The sequence below is a fragment of the Callithrix jacchus genome, chromosome 13, assembly GCF_049354715.1.
Source record: "Callithrix jacchus isolate 240 chromosome 13, calJac240_pri, whole genome shotgun sequence".
NCBI lineage: Eukaryota > Metazoa > Chordata > Mammalia > Primates > Cebidae > Callithrix > Callithrix jacchus.
Window position 1 is genome coordinate 119,394,987 of NC_133514.1, and position 17,752 is coordinate 119,412,738.

Sequence of the window (17,752 nt, forward strand, 5' to 3'; positions counted from 1 at the left end):
CGTGGACTCTCTCTGTCCTCTTTTCAGTTTAGCAGACTGAGTACCTGCCATATGCAAAGACAGTGTTCCCAGAAACAGGCGGCTCCATCCTCAGGAAGCTTAGCACTCAGTGTGGCTGCAGTTACATCTGACACAGATCAGGTAGAAACCCCAGGCAGAGTAGGGGAGCATGCACTCTAGCTGTTGATGGTGATTGGTGTAGTCAATGATCAGGCCTCACCTGCAGTCCTGGCTCTGCTGGGTCTGCAGTGCTGCGGAGGCTCCCCCACCCACCTCCCGAGTTTGCTTTTCCTATCCTGCAGCTTGCATTACACCCACCTCCCAGGCTGTGCTGGGCCTTGAGCAGTGCGACGTATGCAGCTGGAACACAGGTGGTCATCACAAACACACAGGAATCGTGTACTTTTTCTAATTTCTGCCTTAAAGGGTAGAGGTTAGTTCTAAAGACTGGGATTCTATCAGGATAATTATTACGCTTGTGAAATTTTGGGAAATAACCACATTGCACATCCTCAGGTGCCTGCAAGGACAGCAGCTGTCAGATCTTTGAGAAACTTGTGATCACATGAATGCAGTATCTCTGGCAAGTTGCCAATCACATAACATGAGAAGGGAACAGCTTCCTTTTGGTTTAAAAGCCTCTGGAGCCACCATGAGGCAGTCGTCATATCACGAAAGAACACACTTTGGAATCATGGGCATTCCGTGAGGACTCGTGGCTAAGAGTCACAACACATCCTGGCTGTGAGCCACTGTGAGGCAGTCGTCATATCACGAAAGAACACACTTTGGAATCATGGGCATTCCGTGAGGACTCGTGGCTAAGAGTCACAACACGTCCTGGCTGTGAGCCACTGTGAGGCAGTCGTCATATCACGAAAGAACACACTTTGGAATCATGGGCATTCCGTGAGGACTCGTGGCTAAGAGTCACAACACGTCCTGGCTGTGAGCCACTGTGAGGCAGTCGTCATGTCACGAAAGAACGCACTTTGGAATCATGGGCATTCCTTGAGGACTTGTGGGTTAGAGTCACTGAATGCATCCCAGCTGGGCACCGCCAGGCCTCACAGAGCTGGCCTTGGGCAGCAACCTATGGGTGGCCTCAGGCAACGACAGATGGGTAGAGTCGTGTGTGAAATGGGGACAGGATCCTCCACAGCCAATGGAGAGAGCTCACCTGGACTCCTGCACTAGGCTCATGGCTTGATGTCCTTGGTCTTGGTTAATCTTGGTGACAGCTGATGAAAGAGATGCTTCTACCCCTATTTGGGACACAGACGGGACCGGGCCACATAGCTAGTAGGTGGTAAAGCTCAGATGGGGACCAGGGTCTCCCTGAGAAGCCCTTAGTCCATCACCCTTTTGTCAGTACCGATGGATTAAAGTCCTTAAGAACACAAATCACAGATTAGCCTTTGACGTCCCTGCCACTGACTGGAACTTTGCGTGATTTGCTCTGTCTTGTTTCCAGTCTTGAAAGCTCCATTTTGATCTCGTTTCTTGGTTTCTGTGTGTTGTCTCCCAGGAGCACATGCAGACGCACCAGGCCGGCCCCTCTTTGAGCTCCCAGAAGCCAAGAGTGTTTAAATGCGACACTTGTGAGAAGGCGTTTGCCAAACCAAGCCAGCTGGAGCGCCACAGCCGCATCCACACAGGTAATGGGGAGGGATGTGCTGGTTTCCTGACTCCTTGAAGTAGACATCATGGGCGAGGAAACAGAATTCCACCTGTCCAATATTCACAAGTGATGTAATGCTTTGTTTATAAAGCAGGGGGCCACATGTTCACTGCCCCCTATTTTTGACCTATTTGTCATCTTAACTAACTTTTCACCCAGAAGATTTTGCTGCTTACATTATGACCATAGGAAACAAGCATCAGGCAAGGCTCCCGTGCCGTGTCTGCGATGTTGACACGTCGCCTTCCTTCTGCCCTCCTGCTAGAGCAGACAGGCGACCCCCAGTTCCTGGGTCCCACGTCCTCAAGTCACTGGGGAACTTCATTTTTAGTCTTCCCCTTCTGTCTTAAAACTTTTTTTCTCTACTGGCTTTTCCTACACCACCTAAATCTGCTCAAACTTTTTGTCTTAGAGAAAAAAAACACAGAACAAAGAAACACGCTCTCCCATCTCTCTGCCTCTCGGCTGGGATATGATAGCTCCACGTCAGCCCTTCTGTCTCTGCCCTGCCCTGACAGCACATCATCCTGGGCTCATTTCTGTTGTGGTCATCTGATGACTACCCACTCACCGTGGGCCGGGGCTTCCGCAGGCTCTCTGGTCCCTCCGCCCCATCTGCTGTGGGCCAGGCTCCCTCTGGTCTCCCCATGGCTCTGCCAGCCTTTTGTTCAGACAACAGCCAGGCTGAAAGCCTAAGAGAAAAGAGAAGCCTTCAGTCCCTCTTGTTCACACCTCAGGGCTGAGCCCAGGCGTCCCCTGCACTCTTCTTAGAGACATTGACGTGTGCCGTTTCTGCACAGGGGAGCGGCCATTCCATTGCACGCTTTGTGAGAAAGCCTTCAACCAGAAGAGCGCGCTGCAGGTGCACATGAAGAAGCACACGGGAGAGCGGCCCTACAAGTGCGCCTACTGCGTCATGGGCTTCACGCAGAAGAGCAACATGAAGCTACACATGAAGCGGGCGCACAGCTATGCTGGTGAGGAGGCTGCGCCTGGGAGTGCGTGCTGTTTGGCAGCCTGCAACGCACCATGTGTTGCGGATACATTGTTTGATTGTGCAGTGCACATGGCACAGCCTCAGTTGCGTGGACTGGAAGCCTGCGCTTTATTTTATTTTTTTATTTCCATAGGTTGTTGGGGAACAGGTAGTGTTTGGTTACATGAGTAAGTTCTTTAGTGGTGATTGTAAGATTTTGGTGCACCCATCATCTAAGCAGTACTCACTGCATCCGGTTTGTTGTCTTACCCCTCCCCCCCCACCCTTTCCCCCTGAGTCCCCAGAGTCCATTGTGTCATTCTGATGCCTCTGTATCCTGGTAGCTTAGCTTCCACTTCTGAGAACATAAGATATTTGGTTTTCCATTCCTGTTACTTTTTTTAGAATAATGGCCTCCAGTCTCATCCAGGTCGCTGCGAATGCTGTTAATTCATTCCATTTTATGACTGAGTAGTATTTCATCATATATGTACACCACAGTTTCTTTATCCATCATTGATTGATGAGCATTTGTGTTGGTTCCCTGTTTTTGCAATCACAAATTGTGCTGCTATAAACATGCATGTGCAAATGTCTTTTCATACAATGATTTATTTTCCTCTGGGTAGAGATACTTAATGGTGGGATTGTCGGATCAAATGGTAGTTCCATTTCTAGTTCTGCACTGTTCTCCATGGTGGCTGTGCTGGTTTACATTACCACCAGCAGTATAGAAGTGTTCCCTATTCACTGCATCCATACTAGCATGTACTGTTTTTTGATTTTTTGGTTATGGCCATTCTTGTGGGAGTAAAATGGCATTGTTTTGTAGTTTTGATTTGCATTTTCCTGATCATTGGTGATGCTGAGCATTTTTTCATGTGTTTGCTGGCCATTTGTATATCTTCCTGTGAAAATTGTCTATTCGTGTCTTTAGCCCACTTTTTCATGGGATTGGTTTTTTCCTTGCTGATTAGTTTGAATTCGTTGTAGATTCTGGATATTGGTCCTTTGTCGGATGTACAGATTGTGAAGATTTTCTCCCACTCTGTGTGTTGTCTGGTCACTCTGCTAACTGTTTCTTTTGCCATGCAAAAGTTCTTTAGTGTAATGAAGTTTCAGCTATTTATTTTTGTTTTTATTGCATTTGCTTTTGCATTCTTGGTCATGAAATTTTTGCCTAAGCCAATGTCTAGAAGGGTTTTTTCAATGTTACCTTCTAGAATTTTTATAGTTTCAGGTCTTAGACTTAAGTCTTTAATCGATCTTGAGTTGATTTTTGAATAAGGTGAGAGAGAGAATCCAGTTTCATTTTCCTACATGTGGCTACCCAATTATCTCAGCACCTTTTATTGAAAAGGGTGTCCTTTCCCCATTTTGTGTTTTTGCTTGGCTTGTCAAAGATCAGCTGGCTGTACGTATTTGGGTTTATTTCTGGGTTCTCTATTCGGTTCCATTGATCTGTGCACCTATTTTTATACCAGTATCTGCTGGTTTGGTCACTGTGACCTTATAGTGTAGTTTGAAATTGGGTAATGTGATGCTTCCAGATTTGTTGTTTTTGTTTAGTCTTCCTTTGGCTAGGTGGGGTCTTTTTTGGTTCCATATGAATTTTAGAATTGTTTTTTCTAATTCTGTGAAGAATGATGGTGGTATTTTGATGGGATTGCATTTAATTTGTAGATTGCTTTTGGCAGTATGGTCATTTTCACAGTCTTGATTCTACCCAACCATGAGCATGGGATGTGTTTCCATTTGTTTGTGTTGTCTGTGATTTCTTTCAGCAGTGTTTTGTAGTTTTCCTTGTGGAGGTCTGTCACCTCCTTGGTTAGGTATTTTCCTAAGTTTTTTGGTTTTTTTTGCAGCTATTGTAAAAGGGGTTGAGTTCTTGATTTGATTCTTAGCTCGGTTGCTGTTGGTGTATAGAAGAGCTACTGATTTGTGGACATTAATTTTGTATTTGGAAACTGCTGAATTCTTTTTATCAGTTCTAGGAGTCTTCTGGAGGACACTTTTGGGTTTTTTTTTCGTTCTTTCTTTCTTTTTTTTTCTTTTTGAGACAGAGTCTTGCTCTGTCACCAGGCTGGAGTATACTGGCACAATCTCAACACACTGAAACCTCGACCTCCTGGGTTCAAGCTATTCTTGTGCCTCAGCCTCCCGAGTAGCTGGCATTGCAGGCATGCGCCATCAAACCCAGCTAATTTTTGTATTTTTAATAGAGATGAGGTTTCACCATGTTGACCAGGATGGTCCTGATCTCCTTACCTCATGATTCACCCACCTCAGCCTCCCAAAGTGCTGGAATTATAGGTGTGAGCCAACGCACCTGGCCATCTTTTGGGTTTTCTAGGTAAACAATCATCATCAGCAAACAGTGACAGTTTGATTTCCTCTTTACCGATTTGGGTGCCCTTGATTTCATTCTCTTGTCTGATTGTTCTGGCTAGGACTTCCAGTACTGTGTTGAAGAGGTGTGGTGAGAGTGTGCATTCTTGTCTTGTTCGGGTTCTCAGAGGGAATGCTTTCAACTTTTCCTCATTCAGTATTATGTTGGCGGTGTGTTTGTCATAGATGGCTTTTATTATTGAGGTATGTCCCTTGTATGCCGAGTTTTAATCGTAAAGTGATGCTGGATTTTGTGAAATGCTTTTTCTCCATCTTTAGAAATGTCGTGTGATTTTTGTTTTTAATTCTGTTTATGTGGTGTATCACATTTATTGACTTCCATATGTTAAACCATTCCTGAATCCCTGGTATGAAACCCACTTACTTGATCACGGTGGTTTATCTTTTTGATATATTATTGGATTCAGTCAGCTAATATTTTGTTAAAGATTTTAGCATCTGTGTTCCTCAGGAATATTGGTCTATGGTTTTCTTTTTTGGTTATGTTCTTTCCTGGTTTTGGTATTCGGGTATTCCATAGAATGATTTAGGAAGGGCTCTCTTTTTCTCTGTCTTGTAGAATAGTGTCAAAAGGATTGGTCCCATTTCTTTGAACGTCTGGTAGAATTCTGCTGTGAATCCATCTGGTTGTAGACTTTTTTTTGGTTGGTAATTTTTTAAAATTGCCATTTCAATTTTCCTGCTCGTTGGTCTGTTCAGGGTATCTCATTCTTCTTGATTTAAGCTAGGAGGGTTGTATCTCTTCAGGAACTTATCCATCTCTTCTAGGTTTTCTAGTTTATGCGTGTAAGGGTGTTCATGGCAGCCTCGAGTGATCTTTTATTTATCTGTGGTGTCAGTCATAATATCTCCTGTTTCATTTCTTAGTGACCTTATTTGGATTTTCTTTCTTCTTTTCTTGGTTAATCTTGCTAATGGTCTATCAATTTTATTTATCTTTTCAGAGAACCAGCTTTTTGTTTATTTATCTTTTGTTTTTTCTTTGTTTAATTTCATTTAGTTCTGCTCTGAACTATGTTATTTCCTTTCTTCTGCTGGGTTTGGTTTTGGTTTGTTCTTGTTTCTTTAGTTCCCTGAGGTGTGTGCTCTTTTATGCTTTTTGATGTAGAAATTTAGGGCTATAAACTTTCCTCCTAGCACTGCCTTTGCTGTATCCCAGAGATTTTGATAGGTTGTGTCACTACTGTGGTTCAGTTCAAAGAATTTTTGAATTTCTGTCTTGATTTCATTTTTCATCCAATGATCATTCAGGAGCAGGTTATAGAATTTTCATGTATTTGCATGGTTTTGAAGATTCCTTTTGGAGTTGATTTCCAGTTTTTTCCATTGTTGTCTGAGAGAGTCCTTGATATAATTTCAATTTTCTTAAATTTATTGAGGCTCATTTTGTGGCCCATGATATGTCTATCATGGAGAAAGTTCCATACACCATTGAACAGAATGTATATTCTGCAGTTGTTGGATAGAATGTTCTGTATATATCTGTTAAGTTCGTTTGTTCCAAGGTATAGTTTAAGTCTATTGTTTCTTTGTTGGCTTTCTGTCTTGATGACCTGTCTAGTGCTATCAGTGGAGTATTGAAGTCCCCCACCATTATTGTGTTCCGCTCTCTCTCATTTCTTAAATGTGTTAGTAACTGTTTTATAAATTTGGGAGATCCAATGTTAGGTGCATGTATATTTAGGATTGTGGTATTTTCCTATTGGACAAGGCCTTTTGTCATTATATAATGTCCCTCTTTGTCTTTTTTAACTGCTATTGCTGAGTGTGGCTAAGCAATGATATTTTTGCAGTGAATTTCCCGGTGTTCTTTGTGCTTCTTGTATTTGGATATCTAGGTCTTTAGCAAGGCTGGGAAGTTTTCCTCGATTATTCCCCCAAATGTGTTTTCCAAATGTTTAGGTTTCTCTTCTTTCTCAGGAATGCTGATTATTCTTAGGTTTGGTCATTTAGCATAATCCCAGACTTCTTGGAAGCTTTGTATTTTCTTACTGTTTTTTCCTTGCTGTTGAATTGGATTAACTTGAAGACCTTGTCTTCAGGCTCTGAATTTCTTTATTCTACTTGCTCTATTCTATTGCTAGGACTTTCTAGAGCATTTCGCATTTCTATAAGTATGTAGTTTCCTGAAGTTTTCCTGGTTTCTTATTTATGCTGTCAATTTCATTGAATATTTCTCTCTTCACGTCTTGTATCATTTTTTTTTTTTTTATTTCCTTAATTTGGGCTACACCTTTCTCTGGTGCCTTCCTGATTAGCATAATAACTCACTTCCTAAATTCTTTTTCAGGTAAATCAGGGATTTCTTCTTGGTTTGGATCCATTGTTGGCGAACTAGTATGACTTTTGGGGGTGTTAAAGAGCCTTGTTTTGTCATATTACCAGAATTATTTTCTGGTTCCTTTTCATTTCGGTAGGCTCTGTCAGAGAGAAGGTCTAGGGCTGAAGGCTGTGGTTCAGATTCTTTTGTCCCACAGGGTGTTCTCTTGATGTGGAACGGTCCCCCTTTTCCTATGGTTGTGGCTCCCTGAGAACCCAGCTGTAGTGATTGTTATCTCTCTTCTGGGTCTAGACACCCAGCAAGTCTACCCAACTCCAGGCTGGTACTGGGGGTTGTCTACACAGAGTCCTGTGAGGTGAACCATCCGTGGGTCTCTCAGCCGTGGATACCAGCGCCTGTTTTGGTGGAGGTGGCAGGAGAGTGAAGTGGACTCTGTGAGGGTTCTTAGGTTTGGTGGTTTAATGCACTGGCCTCCTGTCGGAGGTGGTGCTTTCCAGAGAGCATCAGCTGTGGTAGTGTAGTGAGGAACAGGCAGTGAGCAGGGTCCTAGACCTCCCAAGAGTATACACCCTTTGTCTTCCACTACCAGGGCGGGTAGGGAAGGACCTTTTGGTGGGGGCTGGGCTAGGCCTATCTGAGCTCAGACTCTCCTTGGGCTGCTCTTGCTGTGACTCAGTACTTGGGGTGTCTCCTGGGTCCTGCAGGAGGAATCCACTTCCTTCAGAGGATCTGTGGGTCCTCTCAGGTTTCTGATTTATTCCTGTGGTTGTTCTGGAGCAAAAATTCACAATGCAAGCCTCCAAATGTTGTTCCCAGAAGGAAGCCTGTGCTTTTGCCACTTTCATACTTAGTGTATGCAGTGGTTGAAGTTGGCTATGGACTGTACCCTTCACATACACACACACACACACACACGCGCACGCGCGATTTGATTAGATTATATTTCTGATTTATTATGGCAAGTTCACAGAAATTGACTGGAGTAAAATGGCAACTCAGAACCTGAGCAAGTGCAGCATTTCTGAGCAGCTTGTTTCCCACTGGACAGAGCTCTCTGTAGAGCCTGTCAGCACCTGGGCAGTCAAAGGCCCAGAATAACATCTCTGCGTATGTCTTCACTACATGTCTGGAAGCCCCTTTTCCTACAGCATGCAGTTCAGGTGCTGTCTCGGTGCTCAGGGGCATAGAGCAAACAGAATCTGCACCAACTGCTCCTGTCTGCATCCTGTTGACCTGGCACAGATGACACGCGGGCCCTGGTTTCTCTCTTGATTCGCTCACATTCATGCCGTTCAGGGTATGGATGTTGGGGTGTGATCCTACTGCCTGTCTGTCTCTTTTCCACCTATGTTTCCTACACAGAATCTAGCAGTGCCATCTATCTCTAAGGCAGGAATGACAGTAAATGCCCTAGCTTAGGTTTCAGAGGGTGGCGGTGGCTATGCAGGGAGCTGGAAATGTTAAGTCTGAGTAGAGCCCTTGGTGCGCTCCATGCATTTTCCAGGTGTGATTGGGTTGTTGGAGGTGGTGTGATCTGAGATATATGATTGGGTTGTTGGAGTTGGTGAGATCTGGGATTTATTGTTTGAGGTGGTGTGATCTGTGAGATTTGTAACTTGGTTGTTAGAGGTGGTGTGTTCTGAGATATGTGATATGGTTGTTGGAGGTGGTGTGATGTGTGAGATCTGTGATGAGGTGGTGTGATGTGTGAGATCTGTGATTGGTTGTTGGAGGTGGTGTGATGTGTGAGATCTGTGATTGGATGTTGGAGGTGGTGTGATGTGTGAGATCTGTGATTGGTTGTTGGAGGTGGTGTGATGTGTGAGATCTGTGATTGGTTGTTGGAGGCGTTGTGATGTGTGAGATCTGTGATTGGTTGTTGGAGGCGTTGTGATGTGTGAGATCTGTGATTGGTTGTTGGAGGCGGTGTGATGTGTGAGATCTGTGATTGGGTTGTTGGAGGTGGTGTGATGTGTGAGATCTGTGATTGGGTTTTTGGAGGTGGTGTGATGTGTGAGATCTGTGATTGGGTTGTTGGAGGTGGTGTGATGTGTGAGATCTGTGATTGGGTTGTTGGAGGTGGTGTGATGTGTGAGATCTGTGATTGGGTTTTTGGAGGCATTGTGATGTGTGAGATCTGTGATTGGGTTGTTGGAGGTGGTGTGATGTGTGAGATCTGTGATTGGGTTTTTGGAGGTGGTGTGATGTGTGAGATCTGTGATTGGTTGTTGGAGGTGGTGGTGTGATCCGTGAGACTTTCAGGTGTTCTTTGGTTGTTTTGAGGTGCTGTACTTTGTGAAGGGAGCTCAACATCTTTCAGTGTTCAGTGGCTGAGATTTAGATGTGTAGGGAACCCAAGGGCAGAACATTATATTGTAGGGAGTTTTTGAGGAAGGAAAAAGGAGTAATTTTTCTCTTTAACATCTACACTGTAGTGCTTCCTACTTTCCTTCCTATTATAAAAATCATGTGGGTTGGTTATTAATTGCTCATTGCTGATACTGTGTTAATGTAGCCGTCATGGGACTGCACTCATATCACTAGTGCTCTGTATGTGATCATATTCACATAACACTAACTACTGACGGCAGAGTTATTTCACCTGCAGCTCAAATTATTCTTTTTCCATTGGAATGCAAAGCAAATCACTTTAGAAATGTCTTGTGTCTGTTTGCTGAGAAGTCTTTATTTAAATGGGAGTCATTTCATACTCTGGAAGGTCTGAGCCTGCTTGTGTTTTCTTTGTCCACCTGACAGGAGCACTGCAGGAGCCTGCAGGTCACCCGGAACAGGACGGGGAGGAGCTGAGCCGGACCCTCCACCTGGAGGAGGTGGTACAGGAGGCCACGGGCGAGTGGCAGACCCTCACCCACGTCTTCTGATGCGAGTCGCAAGTACACCTTTCAGAACGTTTCTGAAGTTACATTTTTTGAAGAACAAAGCACTTGGAATCTCTGTTTTAAAGCTTCAAGTGTTAAAAACGTTACCACAATAGTTTTTCAGCTATAAAATTATCTAAAGAATCATTGTCTTTCAGAGACTCACAGGAAAAAAACTGGGAAAAGTGTCACCGCGTTGTTCTCTCGTCTACAAATCACTGAACTCAGGTACTACAGTGGGCAGTTTCCTCCTCAGTCTCCTCCGTGGCCAGTGCGTCTAGTCCACATAGCAGTTAACTGAGTCTTACTATCATTGTAGTGTGATTTCTTTGTATTAGCAAAGACAAAAAAGCTAACATGGCAAAAGTCTGTAAGATTGTTCTTCAGGCTTCCGGTTATGAGAAGCATAGCTTACAAAGGAAGCGTAAGATTGGTGCATGAAGTTCACAGGAAAATGTTCCTATACACAGGGGAGTTTTCCACTCTTTTCTCTGTGCATTTTGAAAATTAGTGAACATTGACTCTTTTTAGTCTACCATAAGTTAATATAACTGATACCTTGAGAGATGGCTGGACCAATTCTCTCCATGACAAATATTTAATCATTAGTTACAAGAATGCAGTATCTGGGGCGTCAACACAGGGACTTGAGTAAACCTGACCCACAAATAAGGATTCAACTGTCCACATGGGCTGGTGACACGCTTATTGCATCAATCTATGATCAGGTACAGGGGTTAGATCATTGCAGAAGCACAAGCCATACATCGCAAGTAGGAAATCACAGAATTGTCTGCTAGGAACAGGTAACCGTGGCCCTGTCCACCTCAGCAAATAAGAAGCATATTTGTAGCTTATGGTTTAGAATCCATAAAAACCCCATGACTTTCTCTTTGTGCATAAACAGATGTGTTTTTGATTTCAGGGAATTCTTCAGTATCGTCAATGGTGCCACATTAAACATGTCCCAAACCAAATCCCACCCGTGCTGGGCAGAGTGTGTGCACACCATTCCTACAGCATTCCAAAGATGGAAGGTTCTTTACTTCATGTTGATTTTTCCTTTGAAATTATTTATATGTTCTATATATAAATACATATGTACATAGATATATGGGCCTCTGTGTGGCTGAACAGTATATTTTGTAAATATAAGCACTGGTCCTAATTGCAGAAAGAGCGTCTGAGTGTCACCTCCCCACGAGCACTTCAGATCAGTATTGCATTCATTTTATTAATAAATGGATATCTTTTTCATTGTAATATAAAGCTGGGTTTTATTTTTTTTCCTGAAAAATAATTGCCTTTATTTTCTCTCATTGCCTCCTTGATTTCAGAAGAGAATAGTTTTATTATAAATATTGTATGGACTTTGTATATTAAGAGAGGAGCTCATTTCAGTTTCCTAAAGAAATAGACATTTTACTTTTACTTTGAAAGGGCCTCTTTTGATTTTTGTTGTTGTTCACTTTTGGCATATGTATATAAGTAATACTGATGATGATATGAAAACTTTGTTATGTGAAAATATTTAAGTCAGAAAATTGTTAAATAATATTACTTCTTTTCCAAACTGTTTTGTCTATTGTATATTTTTTTAAGAAAAAGAAAAGCCTTATTTGACTTATTCTTGTGATACTGGACTTCTTACCAGTCCCGAGGTTTCCTTCCTTGAATGTCTGTGGGAACCTGGCTGTAATTGGCATATGCAGAATAATTGTAATTGTGCTAGAGTTTTAAAGGTTCTGCTTTTAATGCACTTTTTATTTTATAATTTTGTATTGAAATATTTGAGAAATGTTGATTAATTTTGGTGAACAAATATCCCCAAACTTTAAATTACTGGAATTTAAAATTTTTGTTCTTGCTGGGTTATTTATTTGGATTTTAGAATTAAATATCATCTCAGGACAGCTCTAAAAGGGGTTGTTTAATTCCTAATTGTATAGAAAGCATAGTTTGGTGAATTGTATTGGTTAATTAACTATTTAAGGCCTTAACAGGTGAATCGAGAGCCAACTTTTATTTTGGTTAAAGAAAAAGAAAATATCAATCATTCAATTTTGTGTCTTTTCTGAATTTATTAGCAGGCAAACATAAGACATTTTATGTATTATTTTGATTTACTTCCTAATTATAAAAGATGCTTTTTTGCAGAACATTCCTTGAAAATATAAGGTTTTGAAAAGACATAATTTTACTTGAATCTATGTGGGGTACAGGTTGATCTTTTTATTTTACTGGTTGTTTTAAAAATTCTAGAAAAGAGATTTCTAGCCTCATGTATAACCAGGGTTTTGAGGATAATGAACTGTATTTTTAGAACTATCTCATCGTAGCATATCTGCTTTGGAATAGCTATAAATAAAAAATGAAGTTAGGATATGTGATTAATTTTTTTTGTTTGAAAATACTTAAAATAGTTTGGCGTGTAAGTTAATTTCAAGTTCAGATATTTTTAAGAGAGAACTTCAATGGTATTTTTCTTCATTTCTGTGAAGTTTGGAGGAGCTTACCCCCAGAATGTCCCCTGGAAAGGTGTCAGACTTTAAAAATCAGGGTGTGGCTCTGCGGCAGTGAGTACCCCGGGCCTGTGCCACAGCTGCTCCTGTGCCCTTTCGTTTGCTCCTGTGCCCTTTCGTTTGCTCCCGTGCCCTTTCGTTTGCTGCTGTGTTCAACGGCACGCAGTCATTTAGGAGCCTTTCAAAAGTTCCTAAGTGTCTTGATCCTGCTTTTGTGCTCAGGTAGCTGTGCAGCAGGTAAGCTGAAAGAATGAATGGCCTTTGCAAAGATACTGAACATGAAGCTGAGTTGCAGGCATTGAGGAAGCAGGAGGCACGCAGCGTGTGGAGTCCCGGTGGCTGTGTCTCCAAGGAACGGCAGTAGGTGAAAAGAAAGACCTTCTTTCAAAAATGCAGATTCAGATGCCACCCCACCCCGACCAAGCTGTGCTTTTGCCCCCTTTAAAAACTTGAGGTGCTTAGAAATTATCTAAATAGAAGAAATTCTGTGACACGGCCTCTGCCAGCCAGGCCAGTGGGGGCTGATCAAACGCCACCCTCATCTTGCTGTGTTCTTCGGGTGGGACATGGAACATCTGTGCTTGTCCAGCACTTAATCACGGGGTGTTCCCTCGCGCATACTTTCTACACCCCATTGGAACTTTTTAAGGAAACTTGAATTTTGAAATTATAGCCAGTGTTCTGTGTCTTCCTTTGAACTCTTATATCACATTTATTGCAAGAGACGCACGTGTTCACACAGGTACAAGATTTTTTACAGCAGAAGTGGATTTCTGTTCTTGCTGTGAGTTTTCCTCTTTTTTAGAAGAATATTTGTAACTCGTTAGGATACACATTTTAACATGAAATGACCATCACACAGATTTATTTTGGTAATATTCAGGATAAAATAGTTTGACATGTACATTAATTTCAAGATTTATGTATGTAACATTTTTAAAGGAAATTTGTAAGACACATAGAACTGCTTTCTAGTTAATATTTCTAAGTCTGTCTGATGTCTGCTTCTTACATTTTTTTCTGAAGCTTATTTCAAAATTAATATCGCCCTCCCCCGCAAAAGAAGTTAAACCAAGGGTTGATCATTGTGAATTTGTCCCTTTTGCAAGACCTACCGCGTAGGAAGTAAGTGAGGCAGAGGTGACATCCTGCAAGTGTTAGTTCTGAAGGAAGAGCTCTCTCTGTGTCACTTACTCTGTGTTCGTGCAACGTGGGTACTTTGGATCTTTTAGAATAAAATTTCAAAAGTGCGTACATACATAACGCAACTTAATGTCGTATCTCTACTTGGGGCCTCTACATCTTTACCGCATTCTAATGAAAGGATCATACGCCAGAGGCCACAGAGCTGGCATCTTCTGCACTGTGGAGAAAGTGGGAGCCACAGAGCTTTGTGTGGGTGAGATGCCCACACATGCCTAGAGAGACATGTTCTTTGTCCTGGGGGCTGGGGGCTCACCCTCTGTGAACCGATTCCCTCCTCAGACTGCCGCGCGGATGAGCACACACTCGCCCTAACAGAGACCTTGGCAGTTCCTTATGCGGATGACTGACATTGAAGGCACTAAAACAGGAAGTTTAGTATAAATGGCAGGAGCAATAGGCAGTCAGGAGAGATTTTTCTATTGAATCTTTTTGTGTGTAACATTTTTACAGCATGAAGACTTTTGTATTCAATCAAGATTTGTATCATAATTGACGGATTCTAAAGTGGCATAGGAATTCGTTCTTGATTCACCACTAAAGAAAATTTTTAAGTTAATTTTTTTTTATTTATGGAAGAATTATCTTTTTATCTTCACTATTGTTTCATGGTCTATTTATACATTGGATGGTATTTATTTAATCCAGTTTTGTATTAGAAATGGATAGTGATGCCGAAAGCCATGGTGCTGGCTTTAAAACAATAAAAATAGTTTCTGTATTATTTTAAAACTCCTGTATACTTATTTGGGTGCTGGGTGACTCACAACTATTTAAAGATGGATGCTTCCTCTAGGTCACGCTTGGCACGGCTCAGCACATAGGGCAGTGCTGATTTGACCATCGGTTCAAGCCAGGGCATTAAATCCTGGAGGATGTCCCCTGCTCCTCCTCTCTGCTTTCTCTCTGGTTTGAAAGGTGTTGAAGAGTGAGCGGAAGTGAAATGCACATCCATCATAATATCCGTGTGTCTGTTTATGAGATATGCCAGGTCCTGGACTTCCCAGAGCACCCATGGAGTTACTTTATATCATCAGGTTCTTTTAAAATACACATTAATCTGTTTTACTGTGCCTTACCTTTCCAAACTGTTGAAGAAGTCCGTAGTTGAGAGAGTCATCATTCTATTGAAATAAATTTATGATGTATTTCTTCTTGGATCACCTTATTTCTGGCACTGAGTAGGGACTCCAGACATTTTTGGACTGAAAAAGTTAAAGTGATAGTGACCTCCTGAATGCAGCCAAGAGGGAATGTTAGGAAATTGCTTTACTGTTCTTTCTGCTTGTTTCTTTGCTTGTAGGAGCCATATTGCTCTGATAGATTTTGAAATGGAGTGGGTGAAGGAAGGGCTTTTTTTAACTATCAAATTATACAAAGTGTATTCCCACTACGGTGGATTGTCTCAACTACTGGCAGTGCTTTACCAGGTGAGTTTTACCCGGAGGCTGGGCTCCCTGTGCGAGTGAATGGAGTGGTCCCCCTTAAGCAAGAGCAAAGGCTTGCACCTGCCAGTATGCTGTGCGCTCGAATGCTGGGAGGCAGGCAGCCTGCGCCCCCACTCAGATGAGCTCTGGTGCACCTCTGGTGCTCCCTGTCCCTGGGCCAGCCAGTCACATTCTCTAGGCCTGGCTCCTTGTCCCTGGGGTAAGTTAATTGACTTTCTTTCTTTTCAGCTCTGCCTTCTACTTGGATTCTCAGTTAACCGGCCATGAGGCAGTGGGAGTCCCTCTGCATGGGCCCTGGCATTTCTGTTGGTCTTCTGCAGATGTTCTTGTTGCGCTGTTTGTACAGAGTGCAGCGGGGGAGATGGAGACGGCCTCTTTCTCCAGCGTGAAGGGATGCTTGCTTACCGATGGGTGTAATGAAGACACTGTCGCCCTTCGTACCAAAGGCTGGGTAGGCGAATTTCCAGTGATCCCGCTGCCTTGGCCTGAGCAGCTGAAATTCCGCTCCCCAAGCTCAGCCCCTCCCCTACCACGCCACCCACTCTGCAGGCATCCCCTGGCCCAGTTTGCGTGGAGCTTTGGGGATGGGGGCTTAATTGTCCAAACAAATGCTGTCTGGCTACCCCTGGTACTGTGAGTAAAATCCCTTTTGTCACCCAGGAGCCTGTGTCTTCTGCCAGCAGCCAGGAGGCTGGGAGGCTGTCCTGGAAGGAAATGGGAGAACCTGGGATGCTTCATGGCTGCTGACACTGGTCAGCTCACTCTGGAGGCCTGGGGACAGCCCTGGCTCAGCTTATGATATGCATGGAAGTTGTTAAATACATGTTACTGATATTCCACACCACCCCCAGTACTGCCCCCATCATTGAGGACATTCTCTTGTGACTTGGCACCTTTGAAACATTCAGTCCCTTAAGGCCCTACAGAAAGAATGACAGATGTCACTGGGCACACCCACGGAGATGCCTCACACACCCCTTCTACCGATTAGCAGATGCTTCCCAGTGTTATTATTCTGGGCCAATGAAGAGAGTTGTATGTTACTATTTTAGTAATTAGAACAAAGAGATCATTGGTTACCTTGGTAACAAAGCTCTGTAAGAAAGAAATTCTTACATTTAACATGAAGCAGCTCACTTTGCTGTTAGCCAATTTTTTAGTAGTTCTGGGTAGCGATGGACAACAGCTGGCCAGTCTGCCTCCAGATGCTCCTTTTATTTTTGAGGTAGGGTCTCACTTTGTCTCCAGGCTGGAGTGCAGGTGCAATCATGGCTCACTGCAGCCTCAACCTCCTGGACTCAGTGATCGTCCCGCCTCAGCCTGCCGAATAGCTGGGACTACGATGCACACCCCGCACCCGGCTAATTTTCATTATTTTGTTAGAGACAGGGTCTTGCTATGTTGCCCAGGCTGGTCTCAATGTCCTGGCTGCAGGTGATCCCCACACCCTGGCCTTCACCTCCTGAGCAGCTGAAAGTATGGGTGTGAGCCACTGCCCCGGCTCTTCACCATGCACATTTTCTCCAGTTACCTTTCAGTCACCTTTGCCAACTTCAGTAATGCAAAGTCTTTGTCTTTTTTCTTTTTTTGAGACAGGGTCTTGTTCTGTTGCCCCGGCTGAAGGGCAATGGCAATGGTATACTGGCTCACTGAAACTTCCACATCCTGGGTTCAAGTGATTCTCCTGCCTCAGCCTATGGAGTAGCTGGGATTACAGGCACACCCCACCACACCCGGCTAATTTTGTATTTTTAGTACAGACGGTGTTCCACCATGTTGGCCAGGCTGGTCTTGAACTGCTGAGCTCAGGCCATCCACCCCCGTCAGCCTCCCAAAGCGCTGGGATTACATTACATATGTGAGCCACCACACCTGGCCTGTTCTTTTTTTCTTTTCTTTCTTTCTTTCTTTCTTTCTTTTTTTTTTTTTTTTAAAGCAGTTTCAAGCTTACAGAAAAGCTGTAAGGAAAGAACTGAGACCTCTCCATGTGCGGGTCTCCATAGACCCCTCTCGCACTGCCCTCGTCTGAGTGATGGTGTCTTCCATGCACCACGCTGGCCATAGCCTGGTATTGTAGATGAAACTGTCTCCCAGGAGACCTGAGAGCTGCCCAACATGTGTGGCAGGGGCATGATCCTAAGGGCTTTTGCAACAACCTGCTCAAGGCAGGCAGGCAGGCAGGCAGGCTGCTGACCCTGGGGAGCAGCCTGGCCACCATATTGGAAGGGAGATTTAACTCAGGATCATCTCTGCTTTTCACATGAACTTTAAATCAGAAGCGGGAACTTAGCTGAGAGGTGGAGGGGCCCTGGCTGCTGTGGGAGGTAGCGGAAGGAGTCACTGTTTTATGGAT

General features: G+C 43.4%; 1 protein-coding gene across 7 annotated transcripts in view; it reads left to right on the top strand.

Annotated features, from left to right (window-relative positions):
* ZNF236 (zinc finger protein 236) overlaps nucleotides 1-14,683 on the top strand; it is a 161,687-nt gene extending 147,004 nt beyond the window's left edge. For all 7 annotated transcript variants that reach the window (XM_078348282.1, XM_078348280.1, XM_078348283.1 and 4 more), the window contains 3 exons: nucleotides 1,529-1,658; nucleotides 2,482-2,658; nucleotides 10,105-14,683. In XM_078348282.1, the coding sequence (XP_078204408.1) occupies nucleotides 1,529-1,658; nucleotides 2,482-2,658; nucleotides 10,105-10,229 (432 nt within the window). In that variant the 3' untranslated portion in view covers nucleotides 10,230-14,683. The remainder of the gene's footprint in view (nucleotides 1-1,528; nucleotides 1,659-2,481; nucleotides 2,659-10,104) is intronic.
* Nucleotides 14,684-17,752: the final 3,069 nt, after the last annotated feature.